Source organism: Castanea sativa, chromosome 7 (genome assembly GCF_040712315.1).
Source record: "Castanea sativa cultivar Marrone di Chiusa Pesio chromosome 7, ASM4071231v1".
Classification (NCBI taxonomy): domain Eukaryota; kingdom Viridiplantae; phylum Streptophyta; class Magnoliopsida; order Fagales; family Fagaceae; genus Castanea; species Castanea sativa.
Window position 1 is genome coordinate 10,068,503 of NC_134019.1, and position 26,457 is coordinate 10,094,959.

The 26,457-nt window shown below is 34.8% G+C and overlaps 1 protein-coding gene and 2 long non-coding RNA genes across 3 annotated transcripts; all 3 read left to right on the forward strand.

Annotated features, from left to right (window-relative positions):
- Positions 1-773: 773 nt before the first annotated feature.
- On the forward strand, positions 774-1,613 carry LOC142641956 (uncharacterized). The gene is made up of 2 exons (XR_012845557.1): positions 774-1,080; positions 1,161-1,613. It is a non-coding gene; the product is annotated as an uncharacterized LOC142641956 (long non-coding RNA).
- Positions 1,614-6,450: 4,837 nt separating this feature from the next.
- Positions 6,451-9,732, forward strand: LOC142642802 (putative disease resistance protein RGA4). The gene has a single exon (XM_075817227.1). The coding sequence runs from the start codon at positions 6,586-6,588 to the stop codon at positions 9,709-9,711; it is 3,126 nt and encodes a 1,041-aa protein (XP_075673342.1). The 5' UTR covers positions 6,451-6,585; the 3' UTR covers positions 9,712-9,732.
- A 4,341-nt stretch (positions 9,733-14,073) lies between these two features.
- LOC142642803 (uncharacterized) lies at positions 14,074-25,099 on the forward strand. The gene is made up of 11 exons (XR_012845734.1): positions 14,074-14,431; positions 14,750-14,882; positions 15,058-15,169; positions 15,662-15,872; positions 17,008-17,190; positions 17,421-17,761; positions 19,330-19,413; positions 21,780-22,036; positions 22,208-22,659; positions 23,515-23,890; positions 24,281-25,099. It is a non-coding gene; the product is annotated as an uncharacterized LOC142642803 (long non-coding RNA).
- The last annotated feature ends 1,358 nt before the right edge of the window (positions 25,100-26,457 follow it).

Here is a 26,457-nt window from a genome sequence, read left to right on the forward strand (position 1 = left end):
TACATATTATTTCTCTTATTTTATAAATTTCATTTAAAATAATAGAAATGAATAATTTTATCAATGTCTTGGTTCATAGCCTATAAAAAAAAAATTAGGGGGGAAAAAGAAAGAAAATGTGTGTCATGCGTAAATTCCCCCTCCCCCCTCCCTTTCAAGTCAAATCTTGGTGCTTCGCCATTGTTTATGAACAACCACATCTGGATGATGAACGATATTGTAGTGCAATAGAATCATGTGCATATGTTTTTTTTTTTATGTACACACATTAGACTCAATATTTTATTTTTTATTTTATTTTTTTATCTCTCTAAAATTCTTTAAACAAACATCATATACCGATTCTCTATGTGCTTTTGCTTTGAATCTTGATTTTTTTTTTTTTGATAAGAAAGGGGTATTATTTAGATATAAAGGGAATGTTGGTATGTATATTTAAAAACTGAAAACATGTGTTTGAAAACAAGTGTGAAAATACGTGTGGGTGAAAAATGTATAAAATACGTGTAATATTATTTAAAAACTAAAAACATGTGTTTGAGTGGGTGTGATAAATGGAGCCAAAGTGTTTATACAACAACAAGTGCTAATCTTGATGTATTGTTTTTGCTTGTGGTTGTGGGAAAGACTTGGGCTTTGACCATGAATGTGGCTAGTGTGGTGAAAGATTGGTTATTGATTGTGTTCTCTTGATCTGTTAGAGCATGTGTTAAATGCCCAAAAAAAATATGAGATATGCTATAGTACGCTGCTATGTTTGGCACGGTACAGACTAATGTGGTATAAGTTTTTAATATTTTTTTTTATTCTTACTCTTCTCTCGCCTCTCTCACCTGTCTTTTCTCTCTCCCATCTGCACTGAGTCTCTCTTCCTCGTTCATTCTCACTCTCAAGTCTCAGCTTCTCCTCTCTTCCTTTCTCTAGAGCACACTGCCGTCCTCATTTACTGCCGATCTCACCGAGTAGCAGACTTCACCAAGCCGCCGCCATGCCATGACTCGCATCGGCCGCCAGAGCTCAACTTGAGGCCGATCGTGCCCCAAGGCTGATCTCACCAAGCTGGCTCTCGCCCAGCCGCAGGTTCATCTCAACATTTTTTTTTTGGGTTTTGGGTTGATTTGGGGCTTTAATTTAGAAGCTTTGGGTGGTGGTGGTTGCAGGTAGGCTGTGGGTGGTGATGGTGGTGTTGTTGCCGGTAGGTTGTGTGTGGTGGTGGGTTTATTTGGGCCCTTAATTTGGAAGTTTTGGGTGGTGGTGGTGGTTGCAGGTGGGCTGTGGGTGGTGTTGGTGGCAGGCTGGTTGTGGCAGTGGTGTTGCCTCTCTCTCTTGGGTTCATCGATGGTGGTAGATGGGTTTTAACAGCAGCTAGTGGTTGATGGATTTGGTGGTTGAAGGTGGTGCTTGGCGGTGTGTGCTTGACAGTGAGTTTAGTTAGTGATGGGTTTGGCTTTGTGGGTTTGGCAGGTGATTTTGTTTGTTGTGATCGATGGGTTTGGCCGGTTATTGTGTTTGGTGGTTAAAGGTGGTGCTTGGTAGAAATTATATGGTACTCACGTTGGAACACGTCATTTGTCCACTATTTCAGTAAAAAACTCTCACTTATTGCTAAGTCAGTATTAAGTTTTTATTTAAAACTCCACAATTTTAAATAAGTGTGAGTCTTTTACTGGAATGGTGGATCACATCACTTGTTTGTAAACAAGGATCTTATAATTATTCACTTGGTAGAGGTGTTGTTGAAGGTGGGCCTATGATTGCTGTGGATTTGGTGGCAATTTTAGTTAAATATTATTTTAACGTATGGATATATTAATTTAATGTTTAGAATCAAATAATAAAAGATGTGATAAATGGTAAATTGTAAAATGGTGTGTCAAAATAATAAAGTAAGTCTTTAATGTGTTAAAATAGCTTTTTTTATGAAAGGCTGGATGAAAATGCTCTTATTAAGGACATAATCGCACCCCTTAATTTGTTTGGGTACGGACTTGCTTTCTTAGGTGTTTGCATTCTATAATCTTTCCAAATTATAGGTCTTTATGGTGACGAAGAACAAACAACAAACCTAGATTCAGTCCCAAAGAAAAAGAAAAAAAAAATTCAACAGCAGTCTCTTTCTATTTGCAGTATAGGTAGGGATGGCAATGGAGTGGGGCGGCCAAAGGATAGAATCTTCGTCCCTGTCTTGTATGGTTTTGTTTTGCCCTATCTTCGTCCTGCTCCACGTGATGGGAAAAACCTAAATTTATCTCTATTCCATCTCACTCCGTAGGCTAAAATCTTGCCCCTTTTCCGCTCATCATCTTTGCAGAACAGGAAAAATCACCGCGGAGTGAAGCAGGAAGGGCAAAATTGCCATCCTCACGTATAGGTCATTGAAAACTGAGTCTGAAAGAAAAAGAGATAAAAGAAGAATGGTATGAGAAGAGGACCACATGCTGACCTGACCACACTAATAAATGATCTGTCGGTAGAGCGATTTGGTACAAAATTTGCATTCAATTGAAAAGATAAACGAATGGAGCGCTGAGTATAGTAGAATAGAGTTATAGGCTTTATGTTTATGTCAGTCTTGCACCAGTATTCAAAACTGTACCTTTTCCTTTTATTTTATTAACAAAATTAATCGATTTACGAGCAAATTTTAATGACCCCCTTAACCAAAAAACAAAAAAAAAATTTAATGACCCCTCATAATTTTTTAAAGTCCTCCCCGTCCCCTTATTTTTGTTAACAAATCTTTATTTTTTTAATAAATATAGTAAAATTTTACTGTATATTTATAAGAAATTTTATCAATTAATCTAATTAAGGGTCCGTTTAGATACAGCTGAAAACTAAAAATATTATAATAAAATAATTTTTAAATATATGAATAGTACTACGGGTTCTATTTTTAATTAAAAAAAGTTCAAAAATATATAAATAGTGCATTACTGTATGGTTACTATTTATATACAGTAACAGTGCATCATGTCTCTGTTAAAATTTGTGCGCAAGAAAAAAAAAAAAAGTCAGAAACGTGAAACGCAGCCGCCAACCACTCCATCCAAACCCACCTTAAAAATTACAAAAGCAACTTTGATGCAGTAGTCTTTAAAGCAACAAACTCAGTAGGTATTGTTGTGATTATCAAAGATAGCACCGGGGAAGTAATTGGAGCTTTATCTCTTCCTATCCCGCCCTCAATCAGTAGTTGAATTGGAGGCACTTGCTTGTCGACGGGTAATTTAGTTTGTTTGAAAAATTGGATTAAGAAGGGTGACTTTGGAAGGCAACTCAGCGATAGTTATCCAAGTCATTACTTGTAGGGATCCAGATTTTCTGCCATTGGAAATATCATTGATGATATTCGGTATCAAGTCTCTCCTTTTTAATTTTCAGATTTTTGTCATGTTAAACACAATTGTAATATTGTGGCTGATGCTCTAGCGAAAAAGGCTAAACATTGTACGGGGCTGCAGGTGTGGTTGGAAGACCTCCTTGAAGATATTGCTATTTTGTTTTTAATTTGATGTTCATTGAGTTTTATGAATAAAGCCCCAGGTTCCTAGTTTGGTTTCTCAAAATAAGAAAAAAGAAAAAAAGAACCCATATAATGTACAACAATCATTTTTCATTGAATGAGAACTCTAAACTATTTAAGCAAGAAAAGGCAAAAAAAAAGAAAAAAAAGTAATATACATGAAAGAAAAATATAATAAGAGAGAACTCTTAGCTATTTCTTTTTTATAGTAAAAAGCTGGCCAAAATGGAAAATTAACAATAATTTCCAAACAATATAATTAATAGTTACTGTTTACAAATTATATTTTTTACTAGCATCTCGAGTCTAAAAAACTCGATTTTGGGCCTATAAATCGAGTATTTGATGGTCGATTTTTATGGTCTGATTCCGTTTGATGTGGCATTTTTTTCACGTGACGTCCATTTGGAAATCGAGTCTTACAGACTCAATTTATATCTGTAAAACAAAAATTTTCAAATGTCCGGAGTTCAAAACATAGATCAACCAAGAACAAGCACAGACCATAACTAATCCACCAAGAAAACCCATTCTACTTAGCTTTTTCAACCCACAACACAAACCCACGGTGACCCACGACAAGTGTTTGAGTACAAAACACAAACACAGATCAGCCACCATCTACAAGCACATACCAGCCACTATCAAATACAACCCACAAATCCGAGCATTAATCCAACAACTCAGCATAAATCCAACCAAATCCACCCTCAAACAGACCGGATCCGCCACTAGAGAAGAAAGATAGAAAAAAAAAAAAAAAAAAAACTCACCCATGACCACCGACGGCACAAGGCCCACGCCAGAAGAGGAAGACGAAGCAATAGTGGCAAAATCAAAGAGATGTAGAGGCTGTGGCGATGGAGGAGAAATGGATCTAGAGGCTGTGGCGACGGAGCGAAGTGGGCGACCCACGGCGATCTGAACTCGACCCACAGCTAGCCACGAGCACCGATGACCACCCACGCCGAGCTGAAGCTCGTCTAAAGCCACCCTCGCCGACTTGATTCTGTTTCTGTTTTTGGGTTTTTTTTTTTTTTTTTTCTTTCTCTCTTTCTTCTCTGATAGTGATGAGATGAGAATGTGTAAAGGGTTATACTTGCTTTGTAAAAGGCTTATAAATCGAGTCATGGAGGCCGATCAGCCATGGAGGCTTCACTGAGAGAGAGAGAGAGAGAGAGAGAGAGAGAGAGAGAGAGAGAGAGAGAGAGAGAGAGAGAGAGAGAGAGAGAGAGAGAGAGAGAGAGAGAGAGAGAGATGCAGGCTTAAAACAATTTTTTTATTTATTTATAAATCGAGTCTCTAAGACTCGATTTCTGGGTGGGCACTATGTGGACAAAATGCCACATCAAATGTGATCAAACCATGGAAATCGAGTATTTGAAACTTGGTTTTAGCCAAAATCGAGTCTCCTAGACTCGAGATGCTAATAAAAAATATAGTTTGTAAACAGTAACTACTATATATAATGTTTAAAAAATAATATTAATTTCCTAATTTGGCCGTAAAAAGCTCCTATTACCTATTTCTTATATTCCAAACCTAAAAATCAGTCAGTAGCACACATTGCCACTACTCTGAGAAATCTCAAATGCCTTTTAGTTGCTTGCCAAAAAACTATAGAGAAAAAAAAAAAAAAAAAAAACCATACACAAGCACACACATATTTGTGCATTAATCATAAAGAAATATAAGCAAAAGAGAAAATAAAAAAATACACTAAAGTGAAATATGCACATAAATTGAATCCAAAAAAAAGAAAAAAAAAGACATCCACTTACATGACAATGGTAATGAAGGCACGTATTTTCCCTGATTTTCTTCCAGTATGCCACATGAGTTCATCACTTTGTTAAGATAATAGTGAGTTTAGTATCAAAAATTTATTAATTCATTTTGATCAGTCATAAAACAAACACTAATAAGTTGATTATTGATATGATAATAGTACCGCAATTTAATTTCACTTTCACCTCCTTAATTTTGTTGAGACATTATTAGAATTTAAAAATGATAGAAGGTGAGGATTATGAAAAGACATTGAAAGGTTCAGATTTATTCAAATTCCAATTACATACAAACAAATACAAAATGAATATTAGTGACCAAAAAAAAAACACTTCCAAGAAAAATGAAAATATGGCTGCGTCTATGCAAGTGAGAAAAGAGAAAATTATCTCATCAATGCCAGAATAGCCTAATTATCATGGAACACATAAGTTCTACCATGCTTATGCTTTAATTATCAACCAGATGATAGGTTGGTTTATGAGTCATGGCCAAGATTATACAAAAAGGTGAAATTTTTTGTTTCGAGTATTGCCAGTAAGGGAAGAGAGACATGTGAAGATAGAATTTATAGGATTTAATGGAGAAAATAAAAATAGGTTGTAAGTGTTTTATCTGACACCATAAACTTCAATTTTGGGTTTTCAACTTACTAATTTAATTTCGGAAATCAGTTCCAAATTATTCGTACAATAAATAAACCATTTAGCACAACATTCCATACAATACAAATTTTTGAGGCATTTTATCAACCACAAATCATGTATTATTGTTCCAACCACTCACTGCATTTATGTGATCAAAGAGCGACTCAGAAATAAATTAAACTCTCTGAAACTTTCGGTGTGGAAAGACTTTTCCTTAGCTTTTATGTCCCAGTATTTTATCTTTATTTTCCTTCGTTGGATCAAAGTGACTATACACTCAATTACTCCTTTTTCTTTTGTCTTTCACAGAAACCATTATTGAGGAGTGGGGGCTGCTATTAAAGTAGTAATTATTTATTGAGCAATACTGGGCCGTCTTGACCTTTTCTTTTGTCTTCACAGAAACCATTATTGAGGAGTGGAGCTGCTGTTAAAGTAGTAATTATCTATTGAGCAGTGGAGCCGTTGTTTACATTTATCTATTTATTTCTAAGTGGACTATTGACTTTACATATCTAGCCAAGTCTTCCTTCTTCACACCCACTTTAATCTACCTCCTCCTATATCTCAAACTACTCTCTATCAGCTAAGCTTGCTACGTTTTCTTTCATCCAACAAGAGCAAATGGCCGATGCAATCCTTTATGGCGTTGTGCAGACGATCATTGAAAGCTTGGGCTCTTCCACTCTCAATCGGATTGGATCGATCTGGGGTGTCAACGATGAGCTCGAAAAAATGAAAAACACTATTTCCACCATTCAAGCTGTACTTGAGGATGCAGAGGAGCAGCAGGTCAAGAACCACCAAGTCAAGGACTGGCTCATGAAGCTCAGGGATGCAGCTTTTGATGCGGATGACTTGTTGAGCGAGTTCACCACTCATGTGTTGCAGCAAGAGGTGATGGATGGTCATAAAATTGTAAAGAAGGTACGCACTTTAGTTTCTAGTTCAAACCCAGTTGTTTTTGGTAAGGAGATGGCTGGCAAACTAAGTGCTATGAGGGAGAGGTTTAATGATATAGCGAGTAATAGGAACAATTTCCAATTGATAGAGCGTCCTATAGAGACACGGGCTGTGAGTAGGGAGAGGGAAACTCACTCCTTTGTACGTGACAAAGAAGTTATCGGGAGAGAGAAGGATAAGAAGGTCATCATAGGTCTATTGCAAAACTCTGATGTGAAAGAAAATGTTTCGTTCATATCCATTGTAGGAATTGGTGGGCTAGGGAAGACCACACTTGCTCAATATGTATACAATGATGACACAGTCAAGGCTCGTTTTGAATTGAAAATCTGGGTGTGTGTTTCTGATGTATTTGACGTGAAAACAATTGTTGAAAATATAATTATATCCGCAACTAGAAAAAAACCTGAAAGCCTTATAATGGAACATTTGCAAATTGAACTTCGCGAAATTCTTAATCAAAAGATGTATTTACTTGTGTTGGATGATGTGTGGAATGAGAATGAAGAAACATGGGGTAAATTGAGAACTCTTTTGTTGGATGGTAAAAGGGGAAGTAAGGTGGTGATAACTACACGGACTAAATTAGTTGCACATATTACCAGCCCAATGTCACAATATTCTCTAAAGGGCTTGTCTGAGGATCAGTCTTGGTCATTATTGAAGCAAATGGCATTTGAAGAAGGGCAAGAGACCATCAATACTAACTTTAAAGCAATTGGTATGGATATAGTAAAAAAATGTAAGGGAGTGCCTCTTGCTATAAAGATAATAGGACGGGTCTTAAATCACAAAAAAACAGAAGCTGAATGGTCATACATCAAGAATATTGAACTCACAAAGGTACCTAAGTTGAAAGATGGTATTATGCCGGTTTTAAAATTGAGTTACGATCATCTCCCACCACATTTGAAATGTTGTTTCGCATATTGTTCATTGTTTCCCAAAGATTATTTGATTGATAAGTTGACATTGATACAATTATGGATAGCACAAGGGTTTATCCTATCACCCAATGAGAACATTCAACTGGAGGATGTTGCCAATGAGTACTTTATAGAGCTACTTTGGAGATCCTTCTTCCAAGAAGCTAAAGAAGATCGGGGCATGAATATGAAGTTTAAAATGCATGATTTAATCCATGATCTTGCACAATATGTATCAAGGACTGATTGTACACTAGTTGATTCTAACGCAAAAAAGGTGAATGAAAAAGGTCGCCATCTATCATTTCCATTTTACAATGTTTCATTCTTTAAGGAGAATTTTAGCATATTGGTTGAAGCAAACAAGATACGAACATTTATATTGGCATATAACAAGTGGAAATATGATCAAGGAACAATTGAAGAATCAACTCTCAAAAAACTTATTTCTACTTTTAGATACTTACGTGCATTAGACCTACATGGTTTAAATATGAAGATGTTGCCAAATACTATAGGTACTTTGATGCATCTAAAGTACCTTGACCTTTCCTTTAATGATATTGAGGTTCTCCCTAGTTCTATTACAAAATTGGTGAATTTGCACACCCTAAAGCTCTCTCAGTGTAAAAAGCTTAGGAACTTACCGGTAGATATTCAAAAAATGGTCAGCCTCAAGCACCTTGACCTAGAAGATTGTGAGAATTTGACTCATATGCCATATGGATTAGGGCAACTGACTTCTCTTCAAACATTGACCTTATTTGCTGTGAGTGAGGGTCCTGTAGGTTGTTCCAAGCATTGCGGTGGACTAGCAGAATTAAACAAGCTAAATGACCTGGGAGGAAAGTTAGAGATTAAAAATTTGGCACGGGTGAAAGATGCCACCTCAGAATTCAAGCTTGCAAATTTGAAGGACAAGCAACGTCTCAGTGAGTTGGAATTAGACTGGAATCCAGAGAGTGATGATGGTGTAGGTGCCAGTGATGATGAAAATTCCATGGATAGCCTGCAACCACACGAAAGTTTAAAATCTTTGAGAGTGGTCGGGTACATGGGTGTGAGAGTTTCAAGTTGGCTTTCATTCTTAACAAATCTCGTTGAGTTAAGTATACACAACTGTAAGAAGTGCCAATATTTGCCACCGTTGTATCAACTCCCAAGTCTTCGAAGACTAAGTATTTGGGGAATGGATGGTCTGGAGTACATGACAGAGGGAGATATGAATGATGAGATATCTGCTTCACTGGCATCACCATCAACATTTTTCCCATTCCTTGAGGAACTCTGGCTCGCTAAGTGCCTGAATCTAAAGGGATGGTGGAGGAGTGTGGATAAGGGGAATGAGGCAACAACGACATCAACAATATCATCAACAAATCACTATCACCAGCACATACCGTCATTTCCGCGTCTTTCTAGTTTATGGCGGGAGAATTGCCCTAAGATGACTTGCATGCCGCTATTTCCAAATCTTAAAGGGCTTACTTTGAGGAATAGCAGTTTGAAGACATTGGAAGAGATAATAGAGATTAATAATACGGGAGGAAGGGCTTCTTCATTTCCATTCTCTTCCTCCTCCTTCTCCCCTCCTCTCTCCAAATTAAAGCATTTGCGTTTGTGGAAGATACAGGAGTTGGAGTCTCTACCAGAGGAGTGGTTGAAAAACCTAACTTCTCTTCAGAGATTAGTGATTCGGGAGTGTCCCAATCTGACGTCACTTCCCGAAGGGATGAGTCACCTCACCTCTTTACAGGTCCTGGAAATTTTGGACTGTCCTCAATTAAATCAAAGATGCGAGAAGGAAAATGGAGAGGATTGGGATAAGATTTCTCACATCCCAAATCTTCACGTAAATTGAACTGCTGCATACGCTCCCCTGGTATGTTCTTCACTCTTCTCTGATTTTTTGTTTTTAAACTTCTTTTATAATTTCAGTAATTCCAGACGCAAGATTTTGAAAGCACAAGCAAAACCAAAATTAAAAAACTCCATAATTTATTTTTCCGAAGGAGGCCTTTGCTGGAGTTTCAGCTAGAAAATAATTACTAGAATCTTCATTGTCAGTTGGGTGCAACCACTTAAAATTCTAATTATCGATGTTTTTAGTTGTTTTTCCATAACTTGCTTAAATGGAGATGACATCTGCATAGCGTTTTATTTTATTACATATATATTTTTTGCTACTGATCTTTTGGAAAATTTATGTACTCTTTCTTTATGCAGAGATATTCTGAAGTGCAAAGCAAATTTTTGAAAGGGTGCCAGCAGGAAACAAGGGATGATTGGTAAAAACATCTCACATCCTAGGTATGTGCTTAACTGTTTATTCTTTGCTTTTTCTAATGATGAGAAACATTTCAGTTGATCTCATATGCAGAACCAATTGAGGGCTCTGTAATTTTGCAACAAGGCAGCTAATGAAGCATAGGGAAATCAAGGTTTTATAGCTTACATAATTGTAGCTTGGTTCATAAGGTGTATAAGAAAAGGAGTTGAAATTATAGAAGTAATGAACAATGAGGTTTATACAGGATAAAATCAGGGTTTTAGTGTTTTTTAGGCTCCATCTAAAGGTAGACCTTTTCTGTCATCCTTAGAGTTCTAAACTTTGGGGATTTTTTCTTGGCCTAGTGTCGGGTTAAAGATCCATAGGCGGCCTTTTCTTATGAATTTGGGTCTCATAATAGTGATTATACTTTCAGAAGAAAGGTATGTCAGTTGGTCTAGAATGCCAGCTGGCATTGTACTGCAGTAATAATCAGAAGAGTCAGGAATTTTAAAATTGAAATTAGACTTAAGGAATAGCTGGTTGTGGTTAAAATTCTGCAGAGTGAAGCAAAATATATATATGTATGTGTGTGGGAGAGAGAGAGAGAGAGAGCACTGCATATATGGAGAAAGAGATTGCATATATGGAACTTATGACTTAGGTTTGTGGTCCTTCACTTTTGTCTCGGTTTATTCCAACATGTTCCTATGCTTTGGCCTGTTATGTCTATTTAGACATTATGCTGGAAAGATTTGTTCCATATGTTCTGATGCTATCGGCTGTCACGTATCTTTTGACTTGTGTCTCAGTATTTGTTCATTATTATATGTTTTTATTTTGTGGCCAGTTTTCCTCCTTATGCTCTAAAGTCCTCCAGTTTGAGATCATCTTGAGCATTAGTCTACGGTTAGTAATCTTAACTCTGATATAGGTATCTCCAAATATTGTAGGTAAATTTAGCTTTACAGAAGAGATTACAGTGAAATCTGCTGGAGTTGCTGCCATGAATATTGTGTCCAAGAAATTGAAGAAGAAACACTAGTGTGAAGCTGCATAAACATGGGCCGATGCTATAAATGGCTGGGAGTTCCTTGCCATGCATTTGAGTGCAAGATATGCACATTATTTTACAAACATGTAAGCATGAATTACAATTTATTACTCAATTTATGATCAAGTAATGCATTCATTTATTTTTTCTTGGTTGGCTTTATAATTAACAAAAATGAATGGTGTGTATAAGAGATCTCTCCATCCTTTTCTTCAGTGAGGAGAAGGTACTACTTCAATTAAGCTACAAAATCGACTTGCATTGTATAGATACAGATACATGCATAAGTGGAAAAAAAAAATTTCCATTTGAATTCGTAGTGAGGTAGTGACTTTGTCTCAATTAATAAGTAGGACCTATTCCCATAAATCTCTTACTTTTTCTTAAGATTCAAATAATGATCTGATCTCACCTAAGGAAATTAAATTAAGAAAAAAAATCATGGTAAGATGTACAAACTAAACCAATGCACAAAATAATGTCTAAGGGGTTAAGTGTTCAAATTGAAATTACAGGGACTAATTTGAATCACATCATAATCTTCAAGGAGTCAATTATTCAAATTGAAAATACATGGACTAAATTGTGCTTATATATGAATCAAGAATGTGAGATAAAAATTCCCTTTATTCTTCAAAGTTACAAGCACTGCAACCTTCTGAGGAGGGGGGTCTTTTTGCCAATATATTTTTTAAAAATAAAAATAAAAATTCCTAAAATTGTCATCCTTTCCTAACAATGTGGCATTCTTTGGTAGTTTTGAAATCATAAGTTCAATTCTTGATTTCTAAACTTAAGACTGGGCTTGATCTTATATCTCAATAAAAACTGGGCTTGATCTCATGATTTTTTAATTAACTTTTTTACTCGTCATAAAAGAAATATATATATATATATATATATATATATATATATATTTTGTGTTGGGTGTAGGTCTGCTTAAGGTTAATGGGGGTGACAATCACATGCATTACATTATTTGGCTTGATTCATTCTACTCTAATATTGTCAAATATGTTTAACTTGTTTGCTTTCTAGTTTAAAATTGTCAGGCTTGGTTAGATTATTGGTTGTGCTTTTCATTATGTGGGTTATGAACATCTTACTGCCATGGCATTTACGTTACATGAATTGTGCTTTGTTGTATTTTCTTTAAGTAAATGTATAAATGCATTGTTGGTTTCCTATTGTTTCTGATGGTGTGGGAGTTTGATTTTGGTTTTTAGTTTTAGTTTTTTTTTTTTTCTCTTTCTGAATCTCTCTACTGCATTTGGGGCCATGTGATTGATTTTTTTTTAATAGTATGATTGCTTTTTTAAATATCATTTTTTGTCTGTTAAAACATATAAGAAACAAAAAAAAGGGAATAAATGAATTAATGAATGGGAAAAGAGCAATTGGATATGGGGCTTTCCATTTTAATTTATGAATGGTTAAAGCATCTTGGCTGGTTGCTATGAAAATGTATTAGAAGGATGTAATTTTAGTTTGAATCTCATGGTTTTGTTGATATGCTTAGTGTATCTTTGGTTCCTATGAGAAACTATTTGGTTGTGTTTCTTGTTATTGTGACAAAGTTCTGTTTCACATTTGTTGGAATTTTCAGCAATCACCCTAACGATTCATTGTCATGTAGCCATATGGGAGATCCCGTGGCATCAGTGCTTTACAGCCTAGTAAATTGATGCAAGTCTACCAATGCACTGCGAAGACCCTCATGCTCGCCTGCAACATGTATAGATGTGGGGCTTTGCTCTGCTGCCATTGGATAAAGACTTTGATGCGCCTCTTCTTAACACCTTAAGGTTGTGGGAGCACTGGTTAGCATTCATGGTCCTAACCATATTGGCTTGAATTTGGGTGATAGTTTTATGAATATATTAATAAATAAACTTTTGAATATTTATTTATCTATTAGTATATCTTATATATGTTTATCAGAGTGGAGCTCTTTCGGTGTGCGTGCATGCGTGTGTTTCTTTGTAATTTTGTATGAGTAAATTTTTTCTTTCTAATTTGCTCTTTGCTCTTTTTTGTAAATTCAGGAATAGCATATGTGAATATTCTACTTGTTACAAATTTCCAGGGAGATACTATGTGAAGGTTTGAGAAGAGTGTGATTTCCATTTGCAGTGGTTCCAAGCAGAAACCACCTGAACTAGGTTTCATCATGGGCGTTGAATTTGAGAAACAAGAAAGTAACATCATTTCAATTTTTCTTGAATTATCGGGCTTTGATGATTTAGTTGGATTCAAAAGTTTTGTGGAAGAAGAATGTCATGATATGGAAGAGGAGTGCTCATTTGGAACCTAACATATGGTCCTTCACATTTGTTCAAACATGTACCTATGTGTTGGCCTGTTATGTCTCTCTAGACTCCTCTCTGATGGTGTGTAATGTGTGGTATGTTTGGTTCATCTAATTTGTACTCTTTTAGGTTAATTCACAACCTTTGATCTCTCTCTCTCTCTCTGCATGGAGGAGACCATCAAATATATTTTATCAAGTGACAATATCGTTTGTTCGTAATTTTAAGATTGATTTTTCTTATCCTGCACTTATGCCCTCCAGTTTGTGATCAACTTGAGATTTAGTGTTTGGCTAATAATCTTAAGTCTCATATCTCCTATTATTGTAGGTAATTTTAACTTTACAGAAAATCTTACACTGAAAAATGCTGAAGCTTCTGCTATGGATTTTGAGTTCCAAAATATATCCAAAGAAATAGCATCACTGGTCAACATTTTGTTCTTTATTTTTATTTTTTTGATAACAAACATTTTGTTCTTTATGAAGCTGCATAAACATGGGTGGATGCTATAAATGGTTGGGAGTTCCTTGCAATGCATTCAAGTGCAAGATATACACGTTATGTCGCAAACATGTAAGCATGAATTACATATTTTTAATCAATTGGTTCTCATGCATAGCGTTGAATTTGAGAAACAAGAAAGCAACATCATTTTAATTTTTCTTGAATTATCGGGCTCTGATGAATTAATTGGTTTCAAAAGTTGTGTGGAAGAAGAATGTCATGATGTTGATGAGGTAAACTTGTGGTATGGGAGGAGAATTGGGTCAAAGATGATGGGGTTTGAAGAGAAGACTGCCCTCATGACTGCTACCATGGTTGGAAGCAAGGGTGTGTTGAGTTATATATTGGAAACCAGTTGTGTTGATGTTAACCAGGCTTGTGGTTTGGATGGGCTTCTGCACTTCATTTTGTTGGTGCTGTGAATTTTTCTACTTCAACTAAGGTTATTAAGCTCTTGCTTGATGCTTCTGCACTTCATTTGTCTTGTTGCATGTTGCATACTGTTGACTATGCACAATACAACTTGTTCATTTTATTCTAGCTGTTTCTTTGCTTTATAGTAGTAATTGTATTTAAGTAATATTGTGTAATGGAACATGTATTTGGGGTGGATGTTGATTTCTATAATCATGCATTTTGGATGTGCATAATTGGAGTGTAATAAGAGAAGCAGGGGTGGATGCATTTCTATAATCATGCATTTTGGATATGTATTTGGGATGGATGTTAATGAATTCCTTCTTTTGTTTTATTAAAAAAGAATCTCTTGCCCTCTTCCTCATAAGATAAGAGAAGCTGCAACATAAAGAGGTGGTGGAAGAGGAGCTTGAAGTTTGCTACTACAACAATCGTGGCTAACAAGGGAGGTCATACATTAGTTCCACCATGTGATGGTAACTTGGGGTTCGAGAGAGATTTATTTTTGACATTCATTAGTTTAATTTTTGTTGGATTTATGAAAGAACACATGACATCTTATGTATCACGTACTCATATATACTTTTTTTCTTTTTTCAATTTTTTTGCTGGTAATGTTTTGGACATTTTGTGTGCAATTTGGTTTTGCAGAACAGTTTGAAGCTCAAAACAAACATTTGAAAGGGTACTAGTAGGAAGTAGGGGACAATTTCCAAAAAATGCTCACATCCTAGAGTTTGGAGGGGATGAACTTGCCAATGAGGTATGTGCTTAATTATTTATTCTATTCTTATTAGAAACTCCAATGCTATTTCGTCTTATGAGTAACATTTCAGGTTATCTAATATGCAAAACCAATTGATGCATGGTAAAAACCTAGTATTCTATTTGTTTGATGTCTCACTTGTAGTAGTTGTAGTGCATCTTCCATCTGTTATCACTTATCACATTCCAAAATAAATTGTAGATTAATGTTATTGAAAGAGAGGTTGTATTTGATATGATAAAGAGTGGATCTTTAGACTCCTATCTGTACTTGGTTAATTCAAATTTTTTGATCTCTCTCTCTCTCTCTCTCTCTCTCTCTCTCTGCACAGAGGTGACCTCCAAGTTTATGTTATCAAGTAATTACTGTCGTTTGTTCTTAATTTTGAGACCATTTTTTCTTCTCATGCTCTTATGTCCTCCAGTTTGTGATCATCTAGTCTTTGGTTAATAATCTTAACTCTAATTTAGTCATCTTCTCCTACTGTAGGTAATTCCATCTTTACAGAAAAACTTGCACTGAAATATGCTAGAGCTTCTGCTATGGATTCTGTATTCAAAAAAATATCCCAAGAAATATAGCATCACTGGTGAATGTTCTGTCCATTATGTCGCTGCAATACATGGGTGAATGCTATAAGTGACAGGGAGTTCCTTGCTATACTTTCAAGTGCAAGAAATGCACATTTTGTTACGTACCTGTAAGCATGAATTTCATATTTTTAGTCAATTGATGATCATAAAATGCATTCATTTCTTTCTTCTTAATTGGCTTGATAGTTAAGATACAAGTGATGTGTATTTGAGATCTGTCCATCTTGTTCCCCAGAGGGGAGAAAGTACCACTTCAATTGAGCTACAAAATGCGTTCATTGCATGATATAGACACAGACACATGCATAAGTTATTTCTACTGTAATGGTAATGATCGTACTTTTTTCCTTCTTTCTCACTTTTCCACTTTCTGTCTCACACGACTTAGTAAACCTGACAACCCATTTTCAAACATCACAATGTTGATTTGACTTAACGGCCGTGGCTTAACGTGGTTTATCAATTTATTTTCATGTGGGTTTTACGAAAGATAGTTGCATTTTTGTGTTATGTAGTGAGTGAAAAAGACCGTGCTTCCAGCATTTGATTTTGTGTTGGGTGTAGGTCTGCTCAAGGTTAATGGGGGTGACAATCACATGCATTACGTTCTTTGGCTTGATTCATTCTACTCTAAAATTGTCAAATATGTTTAACTTATTTGCTTTCTAGTTTAAAATTGTCATGCTTGGTTAGATTATTGGTTGTACTTTTCATTATGTGGGTTATGAACATCTTCCTGCCATGGCATTTACATTACATGAATTTTTCTTTGTTGTGTTTTCTTTAAGTAAATGTATAAATACATTGTTGGTTTCCTATTGTTTCTGACGGTGTGGGAGTTTTTTTTTTCTTTCTTTTTTCTCTTTCTGAATCTCTCTACTACATTTGGGGCCATTTGATTGATTTTTTTTAATAGTATGATTCTTTTTTTGTATATCATTTTTTGTCTGTTAAAACATATAAGAAACAAAAAAAGAGAATTAATGAATCGGAAAAGAGAAATTGGATATGAGGCTTTCCATTGTAATTTATGAATGGTTAAAGCATCTTGGTTGGTTGCTACGAAAATGTATGAGAAGGAAGTAATTTTAGTTTTGAATCTCATGGTTTTGTTGATATGCTTAGTGTATCTTTGGTTCCTATGAGAAAATGTTTGGTTGTGTTTCTTGTTATTGTGACAAAGTTCTGTTTCACATGTGTTGGAATTTTCGGCAATCGCCCTGACATTTCACTGTCATGTAGCCGTATGGGAGATCCTGTGGCATCAGTGCTTTACAGCCCAGTTAATTGATGCAGTCTACCAACGCACTGTGAAGACCCTCATGCCCACCTGCAACATGTATTGACGTGGGGCTTTGCTCTGCTGCCATTGGATAAAGACTTTGATTCGCCTCTTCGTAGCACCTTAAGGTTTTGGGAGCACTGGTTAGCATTCATGGTCCTAACCATATTGGCTTGAATTTGGGTGATAGTTTTATGAATATATGGCTAAATGAATAAATTCTTGAATATTTATTTATCTATTAGTATATCTTAAATATGTTTATCAGAGTGGAGCTCTATCTGCGTGTGTTTGTGTTTCTGTGTAATTTTCTATGAGTAAATTTTTTCTTTCTAATTTGCTCTTTGATCTTTTTATTTTTTTGTAAATTCAGGAACAGCATTTGTGAATATTCTACTTGTTACAAATTTTTAGAGAGAGACTATATGAAGTCTAAGAAGAGTGTGATTTCCATGTGCCGTGGTTCCAAGCAGAAACCTTATGAGATAGGTTTCATCATGGGTGTTGAATTTGGGAAACAGGACAGTAACATCATTTCAATTTTGCTTGAATTATCGGGCTTTGATGATTTAATTGGATTCAAAAGTTCTGTGGAAGAAGAATGTCATGATATTGATGAGGCAAGCTTGTGGTATGGGAGGAGAATTGGGTCAAAGATTATGGGATTTGAAGAGAAGACAGCCCTCATGACTGCTACCATGTTTGGAAGCAAGGGTGTGTTGTTATATACTGGAAACCAGTTGTTCTCGGATTTTTTTTCTTTTAACTTCTTTTATCTTCTTCAACTATGATATATTGGGAAATTTATCTTTAATTCCAGACGTAGGGTTTTCAAAGCACAAGCAAAACCAAAATTAAGGAACTCTATTCTTTTTTTTTTCCACACACAAATTAAAAAACAGAACTTTATGTTTTCTTTTTGCCCAATTTCTATTTCTTTGCCTAGAAATAGCCTGGGCCTCATTATCTGGTTTCTGAAGGTGTAAGTTTTATATAAGCAAACTCTAAATTTTGTTTATTTTCTTTGAAATTGGGATTTGATTAATTTGTTTTGATCTTATTTGTTTTTTATGTAAAAATTTGAATTTTTATATAAATCTTTTATTGATTTCTTTCAAAATATACATTTTTTTACTTGTTGGGTTCCATTTTAAGTGTCTATTAAAATTTTATGGGGCATGTTTGCAGTTATTCTTGACGTTTAAGAAGTTGGTACACAAGATTCTTATAGACAAAAAATAGCACCGGTGCGATTTTTTGTTTTGGCTAAGAATATGTTTATTATCCAAGTACGTCTACGTGTTTCCCAAAATTATTCTGCTTCACTATTAATAACCTCATAGAAGGGTGAAGATTTACCTCACATACATAACCTCCTCGTCCATTGTGTTATTCTTTCTTTATTTCCACTGGTTGGCACAAAGTATAAATATCTATGGTCAACACCAGCTGTAGCATTATTAGGATTACAACTATGGCTTTTTGACTCCATCAGTGTGGTAGAACCACTGTTGATACCCCAGTTTCAGCCTTCTCTTGGTAAACAAGAGTTGGCATGTGAAGAAAAATATTGAACTATTGTGTCTATTGGCAAAACTAAAGTTTTATAGTTTACAATAATAGCTAGGTTCATATGGGTATAAGAAAATATTTTGAATTATTGAACTAATGAATTATGGAGGGGCATACTATCTAAGGCAATATTAATGTTACAATCTTTTAGGTAGCATCCAAAGGTATTTCTCCTCTTTTAATGTCTCTAGTGTTCTAAACTTGCTTGTTCCTTCTAGCTTATCTTCTGCACTATAAATCGACAAACCATTTCCAATGATTTCAGGGTATCATGAACTTGATTGTACTGTTTGAAGAAGAGATTGCAAATTGGTCATTTCAGGGCATCTTACTCCACTAATAATTCGGTTGATGGATTTTGAGGTTGAGATTAGGCTTAAAGAACATCAGGATATGGTTATAAACTTTGCAGAACAAATGCAAAAAGGATAGTAAAAAAGAAGAGGAAGGAAAAAAAAACCGAGAGAGAGAAATATGATGAGACAAGATTGCCTCTGAATCAGATGACGGCCTTTTTGCAGTTGCAGCTAGAAAATAATTACTAAAATCTTTATTGTCAGTTGGGTTGAACCACTTAAAATTCTTAATTATCGATGTTTTTAGTTGTTTATCCATTTCTTTCTTAAATGGAGATGGCATCTGCATAGTGTTTTATTTTATTTTATTGCTGCTGATGTCTTGGAAAATTTATTTACTATTTCTTTATGCAGGGATATTTTGAAGTGCAAAGCAAATTTTTGAAAGGGTGCCAGTAGGAAACAGGGTATGATTGCTAAAAGCTTCTCACATCCTAGGTATGTGCTTAATTCTTTATTCTATGCTGTTTTCTTATTATGAAAAACATCTCAGTTGACCTCATATGCAGAACCAATTGAGGCATAGGAAAACCTAGGCATCAGAATTGGTGCTTATTCAAATTTTAGGGCGCTGTAATCGTGCAACAAGTCAGATAATGAAGCTTAGGGAAATCAAGGTTTTAAGCTTACAATCTTAGCTTGGTTCATAAGGTGTATAAGAAAAAAGACTTGAAATTATAGAAGTAATGAACATTGAAGTTTATGCTGGATAAAAGCAAGGTTTATAGTGTCCTTTAGGCTCCATCCAAAGGTAGACCTTTTCTGTCATCCTTAAATTTCTAGACTTTGGGGATTTCTTCTTGGTTTGGTGTTGCATTAGAGATTCATAGGCCTTTTCCAATAAATTTGGGTCACATAATTGTGAACATAATTTTAGAAGGTATGTGAGTTAGTCTTTAATGGCATCAGGAATTGTACTGCGTTAACAATTAGAATTGTCAGGGATTTTAAGGTTGAAATTAGACTTCAGAAATAGCTGGTTGTGTTTAAAATTCTGCAGAGCAAAGCAAAATATGTGTGTGTGTGTGTGTGTGAGAGAGAGAGAGAGAGAGAGAGAGAGAGAGATTGCATATATGGAACTCATGGCTTAGGTTTGTGGTCCTTCACTTTCGTCTCTGTATTTATTCAAACATGTTCCTATGTTGTGGCCTGTTATGTCTCTCTAGACATTATGTTGTAAGGATTTGTTCAAATATGTCCCAATGCTTTTTGTTGTTATGTCTCTTTCAACTCATGTCTCTGTACTTGTTCATTATCATATGTTCTTATTTTGTGGCCAGTTTTCCTTCTCATGCTCTAAAATGCTCCAGTTTGAGATCAACATGAGCTTTAGTCTTAGGTTATAATCTTAACTCTGATACACGCATCTCCTATTATTGTAGACAATTTAGCTTTATAGAAGAAAATTTCAATGTTTCCATTTAAATTTGTTCTTTGATAGTGACTTTGTCTCAATTAATAAGTAGGACACTAGGATCTATTCCCCTAAGTTATTATTATTATTATTATTATTATTATTATTTTTAAAGGATTCGAAAAATGATCTGATCTCAAGTAAGGAAATGAATTAAAAAAAAAAAACCATTTTTCACGCTAAGATGTAGGAACTAAACCGACGCACAAAATAATGTCTAAGGGTCAAGTGTTCAAATTGAAATTGCAGGGACTAATTTGACTTAAATCATAATCTTTAAGGAGTCGATTATTCAAATTGAAAATACGAGGACTAAATTGATGCCCATATAAGAATCAGGAATGAGATATATAAAAATCCCTTTATTCTTCCATGTAATACTCCAGAGCTGAGGTGGGGCTCTTTTTGCTAATTTTTTTTAAAAGTAAAAATAATTGTTCCTAAAATTGTCATTCTTTTCCAAACAGTGTGGCATTCTATGGTAGTTTTGAAATTATATGTTCAAATCTCGGTTTCTGAACTTAAAATTTGGCTTGATATCATGATTTTTTTTTTTTGTAACTTTTTGACCTTTTAACTTTGGAACTTTTCAATGGCCGTGGCTTCATATGGTTTATTAATTTATTTCATGCATGTTTTTTTGAAAGAAAGTTCTGTTTCTGTGTTATGTAGTGAGTGAAAAAGACTATGCTTTCACCTTTTGATTTTGTGTTGGGTGTGGGTCTGCTGCAACGTTAATGGGTGAAAATCACCTGCATCACATTATTTTGGCTTGATTCATTCTTCTTTAATGTTGTCAAATATGTTTCAGCTGTTTGCTTCCTAGTTTAAAATTGTTAGGATTTTTTATCTTATTAAAAGTTGCATCTTTTTATAATGCTACATTATGGACTATTGGTTGGTTAGATTTTGGGTTGTGCTTTTCATTATCTGGGTTATGAACATCTTACTGCCATGGTAGTTACATTACATGGTTTGTGGTGTTTGCTTTAATTTTCCTATTGTTTCTGATGGTATGGGAGTTTTGAAGTTATTTTCGGAATCTCTGTACTGCATTTGTTGTTTGACTGATTTGTTTTGAAGAGTATGATTCTTTTTTTAAATATCATTTTTTGTCTGTTAAAGCATATAAGAAACAAAAAAAGATAATGAATGAATTAATGAATGGGGAAAAGAGCAATTGGATATGGGGCTTTCCATTTTATTTTATTAATAATTAAAGCATCTTGGTTGGTTGCTAAGAAAATGAAATAAAAGGATGTAAGCTATGTTTTGAATCTCATGGTTTTGTTGATAGGCTTAGTGTATCTTTGGTTCCTATGAGAAAATGTTTAGTCGTGTTTGTTGTGATTGTGACGAAGTTCTGTTTCATATTTGTTGGAATTTGTAGCAATCACCCTAAAGTTTTGTTGTCATGTGGCCTTATTGGGGATCACGTGGCATCGATGCAGTACAACCCTGCCAACTGGTGCAAGTCTCCCAATGCACTGTGATGCCCCTCATGCAGTCATGCCCACCCGCAGCACTCGTAGACGTGGGGTTTTGCTCTGCTGCCATTGGATAAAGACTTTCATGTGACTCTTCCTAACACCTTAAGATTTTGGGAGCATTGGTTAGCATCACGGCCATAACAATATTGGCTTGAATGTGGGTGATAGTTGTATGAATTTATGGCTAATGCTGAATATTTTTTTATCTATTAGTATATTTTATATATGTTTATAAGAGTGGAGCTCTTTCTCTGTCTGTGTTCTGTGTAATTTTCTATGAGTGCATTTTTTCTTTCTAATATGCTCTTTGCTCTTTTTGTGAATTCAGGAGCAGCATTTGTGAATCTTATATTTGTTACAAATGTTGTAGAGAGAGACTGTGTGAAGATCTGAGAAGAGTGTGATTTCCATGTGCAGTGGTTCCAAGGGGAAACCTTCTGAAGCAGGTTTCATCATGGGCAGTGAATTTGAGAAACAAGACAGCAACATCATTTCAATTTTTCTTGAATTATTGGGCTTTGATGATTTAATTGGTTTTAAAAGTTCTATGGAAGAAGGATGTCATTATATCAATGAGGGAAGCTTGTGGTATGGGAGGAGAATTGGGTAAAAAATGATGGGATTTAAAGAAGATAGCCCTCATGATTGCTATCATGTTTGGAAGCAAGGGTGTGTTGAATTATATACTGGAAACCAGTTGTGTTGATGTTAACCAGGCTTTTGGTTTAAATGGGCTTCTGCACTTCCTTTTTGTTGCTGCTGTGGACTTTGCTATTTCAGGTGAGGTTATAAAGCTCTTGCTTGAAGCTTTCTACACTTCATTTTGTCTTGTTGCATACTGTTGATTATGTACAGTACACCTTGTTCATTTTATTCTTGCTGTTTCTTTTCTCTATAGTAATCATATTTAAATAATATTGTGTAATAGAACTTGCATTTGGTGTGGATTTGATTTCTATAGTCATGCATTTTGGATATGCATGACAGTAGTGCGATGGTTGGTAACATAAATTATTATTTTAATAAATTCCTTTTTTTGTTTTAATAAAAAATAATCTCTTTCCTTCTTCCTCATAAGATAAGAGAAGCTGCAGCAAAAAGAGGTGGGGGTAGAGGTCATACATTAGTTCCACCATGTGATGGTAACTTGGAGTTAGAGAGAGATTTAGTTTTTACATGCATTAGTTTAATAACTGATAGATTGATAAAAGAACACATGATATCTGATGTATCATGGACATCAAGAATTGGTGATATGAACCCATGGCCAGCGAAATAGCAAAATTTAAGGAATCAAAATTGCAACCCCATTGCAGTTCAACTATAAATTTACCAGGAAAAAACTTTTCACTTCTTTCAAACAATCCTAACATTTTTTAACAATTTCTGATCCATCCTTCCTACACCATACGTCCATCCTAAACTCTTATCTTAAATTGTAATGTGGTTGTTCTGACTTATGAGCATATTTTTTGAATTTGAACATTGTAGCATCTAATATAAAAACTAGCAGTGTAACTCTTTAATAATTGTCAGATAGATAAATAATTAGTTTTTTAGTAGTTGGAGGTCAGGATTGTCATAAATTAATCTTATCTTATCTTATTTTGGTCTTTGTAATCTATCCAAAACTAGCCACCATTGGCAAGGACACGGTCCTATGTGTACCAAAGTGGTATCGGAGCATTAGAATGGACAAGAGTGTAGTTGAACAAAATGTTAGTTCTCTCATGACTAAGTCGGCAACAAATGCTTGAGAGAATCATAGAGATTTAAGCCAAGCTTGAGGCACTCTCTTCCACACGGAAGGACAGAGAAGCACACCTTGCCGCATCATGAGGGAAGCACTCAAAGGGAAGAGGATAGCAAGAGGGAAATCACTATGATCATGGCTGTACTGTAGAAGAAGATGGAGACGTCATTATGGATTTAGAGCAAATGGATGAGCAAGAAACTCCAGGTTTCTCACTGCATGCCATTAGTGGTGACCAATGCACCCAAGATGAAGAAGGTATCAAGTTGAATTAATTAATAAGTCTTGTTTGTATTGTGGCACTTGCATAACATGGATTTTATTTAGTCTTTGATGTAGTCTTGATCTCTTAAGGATAGTCAGCTTACCATAAAATCATAATGCTTCTTTGGACAATTAGATGTTTTATATCTATTGGAAAAAAAAAAATCGAATATAAATTTGGAGCTTTGTATGCACAAGTACAGGAATCATTTTTCTGATTAAAAAGTTATAAAATGATTTCCTCATAAAAGAAAAGAAAATAACAATAGCTTGCAGTTGGAGGAAAACAAATGGTACTAAAGAAATGTGTTACCTAGTTTAATTATATTGTAAACAAGTCCCTTGTTTGTATGAATTTCTTGTTTTTATGTTCATCGGTGTCAGGAAATCTGGAGTGCCCCCTGCAGAAAATATTGTTGCCTTTTGAAAATAATTTCGCAAGGAAAAAATGAACAGCAAAGCTTTCTTGCTCCAATGTTCTCTAGAAGAAGTTATTCAGAACCCAGGAAAAAAAAATTCCAACTTTGGTTCAAATTGAAGGTGGTGATATTTCCCTTTTCCTCTAGAATTTTGAAATTGGTTTCTGTTGATTAACTAGAGCATTGGAGAAAGCTTCAGCCTTTTCCTGCCCACTGGGGATCTTGCCATTGATTAGACTACTTTCATTACTGAGTTGTGAGTTTTTTATTAAAGGAGTGGAGGGAAAAGATAAATCCATTGGGAAGGAAAAGAAAGGAAAGAATTTGTAGTGCCCATTTTGTTGTGTTGTATTGTTCTTAGTTTTTTATTTATATTTTTAATTTTTAATTTTTTTTTATTACAAGTTGGTAATATTTTCTTGCCATATCAACCTTTTTCAACAACTATGAATACCACACAAAGTTATGGAGGTCAACTGAATTAGTGAGAGAAATCAGAGTCTTCTGGATACAAGAAGAGGGAAATTTATGCTTAATGAGGAACAACCAATCAACTCATTAGGTGTTTGTCATTGAGTGATCTTGGAATTATTTTTAGATTTGTATGTGGTATGTTTGCAGCTATTTTTGACGTCTAACAAGTTGGTACGTAAGATTTTTCCAGACATTTGTACATGGATGATGACGAAGAGAAAAAGAATAGCATCGTGTGGTTTTTCTTGTCTAAAATCTTTTTGGTTTTTTTCTTCTTCTTTTCTTTGGCTAAGCATATGTTCATGATTCGAGTAATTCTATGGCACCCAAAATTATTCTGGTTTACATTATATTTGACTCAATGAAAATGGTTTACTCAGCATACAACCCACAAGATTAGACTATAATGTCAATCTTCACAAGTATACGCTTTCTACGCAAAGATTTAGAAAAATCATTCCCACGAAAGTTTATTGCAAAATCAAGACAGACCAAAAAAGCTTAAGATGTATCAAGTTCACACAAAGAAATGGAAATGTCCACAAAAAGAAAGAGTGTGGTAAGTGTGTCTAATAAGCTTTAGTTAGTGTATTTTTAACAGAAAAATATATATATGTATTTTACTTGTGTGTTTCTTCCTTCAAAAAAAATAAGGTAGGTAATTATCCCCATTGTTTAAGAGAGTGTGTATAACTTGCCTTACCCTTATTTAAAAGTTGCCATGATTTTTGAGTGAAGTTTGTGGTGTGTCTTTATGTTAGAATTTTATTCTCATTCCCTTGTGTTTAAAGGCCCGTTTGGTTAACCAACTCAAACTCACATGTTCACATTTTAAATAACATTTTACATTTTTTTACACATTTTTTCACTCATACGTATTTCAAAAAATTACAAAAAAATTATAAAAATCTCATCTCAAAAAAGGCCCGTTTGTTCTTAAGAGTTCCCTTGTGTGTAAGAGTGTGTTTTTGTTTCTTAAAAAAATATATATTTTACTAAGTGGGCTAAATATGTAATGGGCCCAATCATGTAGTCAATGATAATAAAATGATTAATTGCAGCCATAGGATAACACCCCAATAACAAAAGAACCATAGGATAACACCCCAATAACAAAAGAAGAGGAAGAATAAATGGGGAGAAATTACATTTTACCACTTTAAATTATACCTCATATTACACTTTGCACTCTAAACTTTTTGAATGCATGTTTTGCATCCTCAGTTATAACCATTGTTATACTTTGTTTAGAGTGCAAAGTGTAATTAGGAGTATAATTTAGGGTGATAACGTATAATTTTTCCTTTGTTTTTAAGAGATTGAGAAAATGGCAACTAGGTCTTTTCACGTGGTGCCATATATTATCATCTAAGTCAACAACAAATTTGATATTGAGGTGCAAAGTGTAACAATGATCATAGTTTAGATTGCAAAATGTGCATTTGAAAAATTTAGGGTCCAAAGTGTAATTAGAAGTATAATTTAGGGTGGTAAAATGTATTTTTCTCAATAAATGGGCTAGAGGAAAACTCCATCAAATTCACTATTATAAGATGAAAAAAGGTGAATTAGGACACACATGTTGATATAGATAAAATCAATTGAGGAGGTGGTCTAGTAGTAGCAAGCCTTATTAGTGCCTATGTGATCCGACCACGCCATAACGCA

Excerpts from the sequence above, each read along its gene's own strand:
- LOC142642802 (XM_075817227.1), top strand. The coding sequence starts at position 6,586 with ATGGCCGATGCAATCCTTTATGGCGTTGTGCAGACGATCATTGAAAGC.